At 46.6% G+C, this 11322-nt stretch overlaps 1 protein-coding gene across 1 annotated transcript; it reads left to right on the forward strand.

Moving 5' to 3' along the window:
- The first annotated feature begins 201 nt into the window (after positions 1–201).
- Positions 202–5547, forward strand: BCL2L10 (BCL2 like 10). Its single transcript, XM_069765984.1, has 2 exons — positions 202–825; positions 4261–5547. Exons 1-2 carry the CDS (start codon positions 430–432, stop codon positions 4390–4392), a joined length of 528 nt encoding a protein of 175 aa, XP_069622085.1. The 5' UTR covers positions 202–429; the 3' UTR covers positions 4393–5547.
- Positions 5548–11322: the final 5775 nt, after the last annotated feature.

The following is an 11322-nucleotide window of genomic DNA, read 5'->3' on the forward strand; positions in this document are numbered from 1 at the left end:
AGTCAGGTGTGAGGAAGTGAGTCGGGGCATGTCACGTGACGGACATACCGCTGTCACACGTCACGGACATTGTGTTCCTGACAGGCGGTGACGTCAGCAGAAAAGTCCAATGAGAGCTGCGTGCTGAGCGGCGTGCGGAGAGGCGTGCTGTGCGGCTCGTCACCAGCAGAGGGCGCCAGGAGGCAGCGGAGAGTGACTGGGATTCCTTCCTGATGAATGGACGGGAAGGGGCGTGGAGCGCAGGAAGAAGGGCACAGTCCTTTAAACAAAAGGTCCAGGTGACTTGCGCCCCACAGCAGAGTGGAGTGTCACGATTGTGCGTGGTCCGGCCGAGAACTAGCAGCCGACGGATCTTTGTGGCAGGAGGCGGCGGGGGCGGGGTCTGTCGCACTTATATGGAGAGGTCGCGCCGTCTGCTCTCATCCCGATATGTCTATGTCTGAGCAGCTGGAGGAGGAGACCCGAGTCCTGGTGGAGGACTACATCCAGCGCTCCGTGGGCAATGAGCGCCCCCCGCCGCGCTCCCCTGCGGCGGAGACCCTGTGGCGAGTGGCGCAGGAGGTGCACCTCGGGAACAGCGCCTTCTTCCGGTCGTGCGAGGAGTTGGACGTCGACCCGTGCACGATCCTGCAGCGTGTGGCCCCGGAGGTGGCCCTGGAGGGCGGACTGAACTGGGGGCGCGTGGTCGCGCTCATTGTGTTTGCTGGGACCTTGGCGCAGAGGCACCGGAGGAGCAAAGCGGGGACCCCCCGGGAGCTGGCCGGGGTCCTCAGCCGATTCCTGGTCACGGAGCACAAGGACTGGTTCCAGAAGAGCGGAGGCTGGGTAATTGTCCGGGAGCACCGTGCGGGGGAGGGGCGGAGCTGGCCCTGGTCTGTGTGTGGGCTGGGGGTCGCCTGTGGCGGGCTGGGGGTCGTAGCTGGTGCCTCTATATGGCCGTCTCCCAGAACAATACACTGGTGACACATGTGGGAAGCCACTGACTCACGTGTAAAGTATGTTCTGTGGTGGTGGCTCACCCCTGTTACTGTGCGCCCCTGTTACTGTGCGCCCCTGTTACTGTGCGCCCCTGTTACTGTGCGCCCCTGTTACTGTGCGCCCCTGTTACTCCCTGTTACTGTGCGCCCCTGTTACTCCCTGTTACTGTGCGCCCCTGTTACTGTGCGCCCCTGTTACTGTGCGCCCCTGTTACTGTGCGCCCCTGTTACTCCCTGTTACTGTGCGCCCCTGTTACTGTGCGCCCCTGTTACTGTGCGCCCCTGTTACTGTGCGCCCCTGTTACTGTGCGCCCCTGTTACTGTGCGCCCCTGTTACTGTGCGCCCCTGTTACTGTGCGCCCCTGTTACTGTGCGCCCCTGTTACTGTGCGCCCCTGTTACTGTGCGCCCCTGTTACTGTGCGCCCAGTCCTGCCATGCAGCCAGATGTGGTGCGGGGGATGGGTCCTGCCAGCTGGTGAGGTGTCGGTGGCGCTGCCGCCTCCATGGCAAGAATGGGGCTTATAGGGTCACTTCAGCTATTCCAGGATTTATATGGCAGGATCCCTAATGCCTTGCCTCCATGCAAACAAAAGCTGCAAATCCAACTTGCCATGATTGATATCCATCTATCACCTTGGTATTGGGCAGGGGTTTTTCTGACAATGGCAGCCCCTTTATTTGGAGCGTTTATTAGCAGCTTTACGCTCGGTGGGGACATGGCCTAGATGCATTGTGACCCCTTTCCTTGGACCCTCTGCTGTTTTTTGACTAGTTGTCCTGGGCTACATTGTCAGTTACACTATACAGCCATACTTGTGGGTGAGCTGTAATTCGGCCACGTGCATGGCCAGAGGACATCCCAAGTCGGTGGTCCCCAGCTGTTCTCTGGGGCTCACTGTTCTTCTGCCACATCTGGAGAGCGCTGCTTGCAGACCACAGGACTGGGTGGATGTACATAAATCTGAGCGGCCCCCTCTCCACATGACAAGCGGGGGGTCTGTGTATTGGCCCCTTGTTAGTGGGTTTTGTGGGACGCTGGGCGGCTTTTGAGGCTTGGGAATAATTGTCCATCAATATATTGCTATGCCCATCTATCTTTACTGACTTAATAGATAGTAGCTAACTGGTGACATTGCTGTGAAGGTTCTCCATGTAAAGACTGCTGCATCATAGCTGCGGGCCTGATAATATGTTCCTGCATAAAGGGACATAATTATTAGGTATGTCAGTACAGGTAATGTAGGGACAGTTATTAGCAAAACTATCGGAGTCCTTCATGTCTAGGCCATTGTTACATGTAGGTAATTCATTCTTCCATTGTTTAAAAGAGTCCTCCCAAAATCTAAAGCCTCGGCTCAAAATCCTACCCCCCCCCACCCCCCACTGGTTTAATTTTTTTTTTATTTGCATATATTGTAATTCACTGTGGCCACCTGGGCTGTGATGATGGCGACTTTCCTTGTTGGTAAATCTCCTGCAGTTAATTTTCGTTTCTCATTTTGTTTCTTAAATGTATAAAGTATAAGTGAATATGACGGTCGGTGTCTGGCCGCACAGTCGGGGATTTCCTAGGGCCACATATAAGTTTCTGCTGTGATCTGGTTGGTAAGTGTAGGAGTATGGTTTTCCGTAGTAAGCAATGTTCATGGGGTCACTGATGCGTTTCTCCCCAGCTTACGATATTTTGTACAGGCAGTACTGAGGTGTCAGCCTATAGTGGGTCAGTGTGACTCGGCCATATTCTCGTATTCCAGATGTGCCCTTTATCTTAATAACCAGCAGTGCGGATGAGATGTTACATATGGTAGGAATATAGGTTTAGAAGTGTAATAAAGCCTTTTTGGGTGAGAGGTGCGTTTTTTGTTTACATCTCAGGTGAGAAATATCCAGAATATTCTAGAGAGAAGGAATGCCGTTAACACATTCCAGTTGTTAGTCAGCAGTGCGAAAGTAATTAGACCAGTGAGCGCACGTGGCTCAGCTAGAACAATGACCAAAGCTCTAGAGTCGCTGAAATTCTCTGCGTTGGCATAAAAGGGGTTAATGAAAGTCACGAGGCAGAAAAAAAGTTCTGTTTGCACAAATTAATTGTAAAGAGCAGACTTCCGGAAGGTATTGAGGGTATAACTTGTTTACACAGCCCTCTGCCAAGCAGCGTTCAAACATTACCATCTGGAGGCGATTGCTTCCCTGCTTCATTCTGCTGAATAAGGATCCGGTAAGCAGCTGCTCCTCCATACAGTCGAGGGCATAGTCTTCTCAGCTGCTCCTCCATACAGTCGAGGGCATAGTCTTCTCAGCTGCTCCTCCGTACAGTCGGGGGCATAGTCTTCTCAGCTGCTCCTCTGTACAGTCGGGGGGGGGGGGGGGTATAGTCATCTCAGCTGCTCCTCTGTACAGTCGGGGGGGTATAGTCTTCTCAGCTGCTCCTCCGTACAGTGAGGGAGGGGGGGGGGGTATAGTCTTCTCAGCTGCTCCTCTGTACAGTCGGGGGGTTGGGGGGTATAGTCTTCTCAGCTGCTCCTCTGTACAGTCGGGGGGTATAGTCTTCTCAGCTGCTCCTCCGTACAGTCGGGGGGTATAGTCTTCTCAGCTGCTCCTCTGTACAGTCGGGGGGGTATAGTCTTCTCAGCTGCTCCTCCGTACAGTCGGGGGGGGGGGGGGTATAGTCTTCTCAGCTGCTCCTTTGGACAGTCGGGGGGCATAGTCTTCCCGGCTGCTCCTTTGTACAGTCGGGGGGCATAGTCTCCTCGGCTGCTCCTCTGTACAGTCGGGGGTATAGTCTCCTGGCACCAAGGACGCTGTGTGTGGACCTGATAGATCTTAGGAAAGAATCCCCTTCTGATGGGTAAATGTAGAGGTCTCACCTGCTTTAGTAAAGGTTGCCAAGATCCTCCTGATGGAGCTGCGCTCTGTCCATTGTTTAGGAGGCAATTCTGTACCTGTAAATTGATTACAATAGAGATCAGACATACTCCCACTTTTAGAATAGGTATTTCTTCCATAACACGATTATGTTCTAGAGCTGTCCAGGTACAGTTATCGGGGGCGATGACCGTCCCCTATCTCAAAGGCTAATTCACCTATGCTGGATATCATTGTTGTAAGGAAACGAGCCAGTGTCCACTACACAATAGGAGTGATCACAAATCCAGTATATTCTATTTATTCCCTAGAGGATTTTTTTTCCCCCCTTTGCTTTTCCTTTGGCTGATGTTGTAGAATTTAATTTAACACTTTATTTTATTTTTTTTAATTAATTTAATTATTTTTATTTTTCAGGAGGGATTTCAAAAAGTGTGCAACCAAAAACTCCTCCACCAAGGACAAGAGAACAATCATTTTTCCAATGCCCTGATGGCTGCGGCTGGAGTTGGACTTGCAGGATTAGTTTTCCTTCTGGCAGTAAGATGAATGGTGGAAAGAATGGACTTCAAATCTGACTGAGGGTCTTTTTGGACCACAAGATCATCTGAACTTTTTAGCTCAGCCATCGATGCCAAAGACCTTTCATAAAGGACTGCCGATAATGCTTACATTTATAAGTCTGTAGAAACTTAATTGAAATGCACAGATACACACAACCACGAGTAACTAACTAGACCGCACTTTGGCCAATGAAAGGAGTCATGTATTTTTTTTTTAACATACAGACTAAAGTTAAAGTTTTAAAATTGTGTGATTGGTAAAGGAAAGGAAAAAAATTCATAAGGATTAAAATCAACATCATTTTATTACTATGTAAAATGTTCTGTTAATCTCAGATCAAGCACTTTTTTGTTTAGACTTTACTAGTAAATTCTATTTATTTAGGGTAATGTTTTATTTTTACACTCTCTCCAGTATTTAGGAAAAATGTTACAATAAAGAAAACAAAAAAATTGCAAATCCCTTTTTAATTTTCTGTAGCCGGCGTGCACATGGCATACATACACCATAATTGGGATACCTCCCTGGTGTCCATAGCTTGGGGTGGACATGTCCCATATTTGTGGAGTTAGGAAGCTTCACTCTTTAAGGTCAAGTTTCATGACCTTGTCGTCCTTGTATTTAGCAGATCCAATGTTCCTGGGACTGGTATCACTGAAGCGCTGCTGTCACCGAGACCCTCTGTCATGGAAAACACGTGCTCGTCTGTATCGCTTATTGTCATGACTTAATTTTCTGCAACACATGGCCACTCTCCGACTCCCTGCTTGCCACCCCACGTGCCCAACACCGCAAGTTTTCTTCTAGACAAAGGCTGCAAGGTCATTATATTACCATGTTGTAGCCTAAATCAGTACAATGCAATAAACATTTAACAATTTTCTTCCAATATTTTTTTAAATCCTGGAAGCAAGTGGAAATTTTTGATAAATCTTTCACTTTTCATTGTGTAATCTAATGAGGAACTGCCATATTTATGCTAGACTATCATATACGTTGTACTCCCCATAGAGATCTGGTATCTCTAAGGCTTTCTATAAACGATAATATATGGTGTACTTGCATCTCATTTTATAATACTTGGGATGGACGGTATTTTTACTGTGTTTTAATGTTTAATAAATTTGCAATCATTTGGCACCCGCTGGACTGGTCGTTATATTTTGAACAATGCTAATATTCATGTACAACACACATCAAAGACATGATCCGGTGCTCTGTCATTGGGAGCATGTAGCGTTGGAAGTGATTTTTTTTTTTTGTTTTCGTTAAAGGGGGGTATACCATACGTGTGCATATAAAAGACAGACTAATGCATATGTAAGCTAGAGACAAAGTTTTTGATCCAATTTGTTAAATGAACCCATTAAAAAGAATATAACTGTGGGGGTATCGTAAGACTCTGATGCCATGTGTAGGTCATCTGATTGCTTTTTTGCCACTTAAAGTTGCAATTTTAACCCCTTTCTGCCATCAGACGTACTATTTCATCCATGTGACCTTCGACTTACTTTGCATGGATGGAATAGTACGTCATCGCGATCGGCCGCGCACACGGGTGGTGTGATTCTCACAGCTTACACCCGGCACTAAGTGCCAGGAGCACTTTTACCCCCAGAATACTGCGATTGAACACGATCGCAGCATTCCAGGAGCAGGCAGAGGGCTGATGGCCCCTCTGCCTTTGGATCAGAGACCCCCGCGGTGTGACGCGGGGTCCCGATCGCTGCTATGGTAACCCGATGTCGTCATGACTACATCCGGGTTACCAGAACTGAGAAACTTCCTGTCATGCACAGTGCATATCAGGAAGTCTTTCAGGTCAGTGTGCACGGTTTGCAGCACTGACGGCTTCTATAGCATGCAGATCTGCATGTTATAGAAGCGATGAGCCTGCCAAAAATGATTCATAGAATGAAGTTTAAAATTTATTTTTTTTTTAAATATATATTTAAAAAAAAAAAAAAAGTAATAAAAAAAACAATATTTATTCTATCAAATATTTGAATTAAAAAAAAATCTAAAAGTACACATTTGGTATTGCCACGTACATAATAACCCGACCTATAAACTGTCCCACTAGTTAACCCCTTTAGTGAACACCATTTAAATAAAGGCAAAAAACAATGCTTTACCATATAGCCGAACAAAAAGTGGAATAACACGAGATCAAAAAGATGGGTATAATAAACATGGTACCGCTGAAAACGTCATCTTGTCCCGCAAAAAACAAGCCGCCATACAGCATCAGTGAAAAAATAAAGTTACAGCTGTCAGAATAAAGTGATGCAAAAACAATTATTTTTTCTATAAAATAGTTTTTATTGTATAAAAGCGGCAAAACATAAAAAAAGTAAGAGATATCGCGCTCATCGTACTGATCCAAAGAATAAAACTGCCTTGTCAATTTTACGACACATGGAACGGTATAAATGCGCCCCCCCCCCCCCAAAAAAAAAAAAAAAAAGAAATTCATGAATTGCTGGTTTTTGTTCGCTCTCTATTCCGATTTTTGGGAGGCAGAATGATCAAAAAAGTCATGTGCCCAAAATAGGTACCAATAAAAACGTCAACTCGTCTCGTAAAAAATGAGACCTCACATGACTGTTGGCCGAAATATGAAAAAAATTATAGCTCTCAAAATATGGCAATGCAAAAACTATTTTTTTTTTTTTTTGCAATAAAAACTGTCTTTTAGTGTGACAGCAGCTAAACACAAAACCTCGCTATAAGGCCTCTTTCACACGTCCTGATAATTCCGGTACAGGAGATGTCAGTATCTGTGTGTGTGTGTGTGTGTGTGTGTGTGTGTGTAATACTTATGCGTAGCAGTAAGTGTGGTCCCTGGCGCCGGGTGCTGAACACTGCTCTCATCATCCTCCCCTGCTCTGCCGGCAATCGACGCGAGCAGGGGAGAATATTGAGTTACATTTAAACCCTTAACGACTGCCGATACGCCTTTTAACGGCGGGAGTTAAGGGTACTTAGACCACAGCTCTGGTTTTTACCAGCGCTGAGGTTTAGGCTTATAGCACCCCCCCAGCGTTGGAATTTTTCTGGGCTCTTGGCTGCCGGGGTAGCCGAGACCCCAGAGAATATGATTCGGGTTGGTTTTTACCAACCCCGTTGTTGCGATCGCCGTTAACAGTAAAACGGCGACCGCAAAAAAAAAGTAAATATTTCCATTTTCCTGTTGGGGTTAGGGTTTGGATTATAGGTGTGTTAGGGTTAGGTTTGTGGTTAGGGTTGGGATTAGGGTTAGGGGTGTGTTTGGATTAGGGTTGGAGTTAGAATTTGGGGATTTCGAATGTTTAGGCACATCAGGGGCTCTCCAAACGCGACATGGTGTCCAATCTCAATTCCAGCCAATCTTGCTTTGAAAAAGTAAAACTGAGCTCCTTCCCTTCCGAGCTCTCCCGTGCGCCCAAACAGTGGTTTACCCCCACATATGGGGTATTGGCGTACTCAGGACAAATTGCACAACAACTTATGGTGTCCAATTTCTCCTGTTACCCTTGGTAAAATAAAAAATTGGGGGCAAAAGATCATTTTTGTGAAGAAAAAAAAATGATTTTTTTTATTTTTACGGCTCTAAACTGTAAACTTCTGTGAAGCACTTGGAGGTTCAAAGTGCTCACCACACATTAGATAAGTTCCTTAAGGGATCTACTTTCCAAAATTGTGTTACTTGGGGGGTGGGGGGGGAGGGGGTGTTTTCACTGTTTCAGCACATCAGGGGCTCTCTAAACGCGACATGGTGTCTGATCTCACTTCCAGCTAATTTTGTATTAAAAAAGTCAGACTGCGCTCCTTCCCTTCCGAGCTCTGCCATACGCCCAAACAGTAGTTTACATGCATATATGAGGTATCAGCGTACTCAGGACAAATTGTACAACTTTTGGTGTCCAATTTCTCCTGCTACCCTTGGAAAATAAAAAAATTGCATCTGAAGTAAATTTTTTGTGAAAAAGTTAAATGTTTTTTTTTTTTTTTTAAACATTCCAAAAATTCCTCTGAAGCACCTGAAGGGTTAATAAACTTCTTGAATGTGATGATGAGCACTTTGAGGGGGTGCAGTTTTTAGAATGATGTCACTTCAGGATATTTTCTATCATATAGATGCCTCAAAGTAACTCCAAATGTGATGTCCCTAAAAAAAAAAAAAAAATTGGTGTTGTAAAAATGAGAAATCGCTGTTTAACTTTTAACCCTAGCAAAAAAAATATGCTTACAAAATTGTGCTGGTTTGAAATAGACATGTGGGAAATGTTAAGTATTTTGTGTGATATATCTCTGATTTAAGGGCATAAAAATTCAAAGGTGGAAAATTGCGAAATTATCGCCAAATTTGTTTTTTTTACCAATAAATGCAGATAATATCAAAGAAATGTTACCACTATCATTAAGTACAATATGTCACGAGAAAACAATGTCAGAATCACCGGGATCCATGAAGCGTTCCAGAGTTATAACCTCATAAAGGGACAGTGGTCAGAATTGTAAAAATTGGCCTGGTCATTAACGTGCAAACCACCCTTAGGGCCAGTATTATATGGAGGACTATGGGGTGTATTATACCAAACATGCAAAATGTTGCCTATTCATCGAGTGATTGGATTGTTTATGCAGAAACAAAAATCCTTGTTCTCAGCAGCACATCGCCAGTGTAAACTGTAGATGTGCTGCTGATAACATGATGCTGTATGGGGACAGATTGATCTAATAGTGATTGTTCTGTTCCCGTCATTCTTTTTCAGTTGGTGTAAAGAGGCCGGGGAACAACTTCAATATTGTCGATCACACTCGTTTAGTGGCCTGAACACAGCGCACGTAAACAGCAGAAATGCTTCTGTGTGATGTGCAATATGTTAGCGTTTGGGGCCCCACTTTGCCGGCCCTGACCACCCTTGGGGTAAAGGGGTTAATTATTGATTAATGTGAGCCAAAGTGGGTATGAAAACAGAGAACTTTGCCCTCTTCTTCTTAAAAGTTCTCTTCATTCGGGAGAGTGGTGGAATTTTTATTTTGAGAATTTACTGCATAGTTGCCTAGGTTACTGCCCACCTCAAAGTGGCCTGTCTCCCAGACAAGGAGCTCATGCAAGTAGTTGTGTTTTACTAGCTTCATAGTTGCCGCGTAACGGCTCACTGGCATGAGTATAACATTGGATAGTACTCATCCGATGTATATATCAGATAGCACTCAGACTGATGTTATACTCTGGGGCTGATCCTTTTTTTTTGTCCAGCTGATAAGAAATGGAAAGAAATTGCAACATACTGCGAAAGGCTTCGTAATTTGAATCACCTCCACCTATACAAGTCTTTGGGTGGGTGTGAAACATCGAACTGCACTCCGATGTCATCTGAGAGTAGTCTGACATACGTGGACTCAGACAATGGAGAAATTAAGTGGAAAAAAAAATCCCTGACACTTGTGAATTAGACCGTAGCGTGCACATATCTACTATATAATTGTCTAAGGGTCACTTCCGTCCTTCTGTCTTTCTGTCTGTCACGGATATTCATTGGTTGCGGCCTCTGTCTGTCATGGAATCCAAGTCGCTGATTGGTCTCGCCAGCTACCTGTCATGGCTGCCGCAACCAATCAGCGACGGCCACAGTCCGATTAGTCCCTCCCTACTCCCCTGCAGTCGGCGCCTGCTCCATACTCCCCGCAGTCACCGCTCACACAGGGTTAAAGACAGCGGTAACGGACCGCGTTATGCCGCAGGTAACTCACTCCCAGTGGCGTAACTACCGCGGTCGCAGCGGTCGCCAGTGCGACCGGGCCCGGCAGGTCAGGGGCCCGGCAGGCAGGCTCGGACTGGCAGTGCCTCCCCCCGCTCCAGGGCCCCCCCCGCCGCTGCCGCTGCCTTGAATACTCACCCTGCTCCAGCGATGGTCTCGGCGTCTGCACTGCAGCTCGTTCCTGCTTGAGCGGTCACGTGACACCGCTCATTAAGATCATGAATATGCGCATATTCATGATCTTAATGAACGGTGTCACATGACCGCTCAAGCAGGAAGAAGGTGCTGCGCCGGCGGCGCCGCCGCCTGGAGTCGGGACAGAGCGCGAGGGATGTCGGCACGGCCGTGCAGTGGGAAGACAGGTGAGTATGAGGGACGGGGGATGAAGGAGGACATAAGCCGGCGCGCCGAGCAGGAGCGGAGAGATAAGCCTGCATACAGGGGGGAATATAAGCCATGCAGGGGGGAATATAAGCCATGCAGGGGGGGATATGAGCCATGCAGGGGGGAATATAAGCCATGCAGGGGGGGATATGAGCCATGCAGGGGGGAATATGACTATGAGCCATGCAGGGGGGAATATGAGCCATGCAGGGGGGAATATGAGCCATGCAGGGGGGAATATAAGCCATGCATACGGGGGGGGGGAATATGAGCCATGCATACAGGGGGGAGTATAAGCCATGCATACAGGGGGGGAATATGAGCCATGCATACAGGGGGAGATATGAGTCATGCATGCAGGAGGGGTAATATGAGCTATGTATATGGGATAGGAGGGAGATGAGCCATGCATACAGGAGGGGGGTCATTATACAGTATTGAGCATCATGTGTGGCCGTTATACAGTATGGAGCATCATTTGTGGTCATTATACAGTATTGAGCATTATGTGGGATCATTATACAGTATGGAGAACTGTGTGGCCATTATACACTATGGAGCACTATGTGTGGGTGGTCATTATACAGTATGGAGCACTGTCTGGCCATTATACAGTATGGAGCAATGTGTGGCCATTATACACTATGGAGCATCATGTGTGGCCATTATACACTATGGAGCATCATGTGTGGCCATTATACACTATGGAGCATCATGTGTGGCCAGTATACAGTATGCAGCATCATGTGTGGCCATTATACAGTATGCAGCATCATGTGTG

This window comes from Ranitomeya imitator, chromosome 4, assembly GCF_032444005.1.
Source record: "Ranitomeya imitator isolate aRanImi1 chromosome 4, aRanImi1.pri, whole genome shotgun sequence".
NCBI classification, from domain to species: domain Eukaryota; kingdom Metazoa; phylum Chordata; class Amphibia; order Anura; family Dendrobatidae; genus Ranitomeya; species Ranitomeya imitator.

What these genes read in the sequence shown, in the direction of transcription:
- BCL2L10 (XM_069765984.1), top strand. Translation starts at nt 430, where the DNA reads ATGTCTATGTCTGAGCAGCTGGAGGAGGAGACCCGAGTCCTGGTGGAG. An exon ending in TCCAGAAGAGCGGAGGCTGG is followed by an intron (nt 826 to 4,260) that starts GTAATTGTCCGG and finishes TTTATTTTTCAG; the next exon opens with GAGGGATTTCAAAAAGTGTG.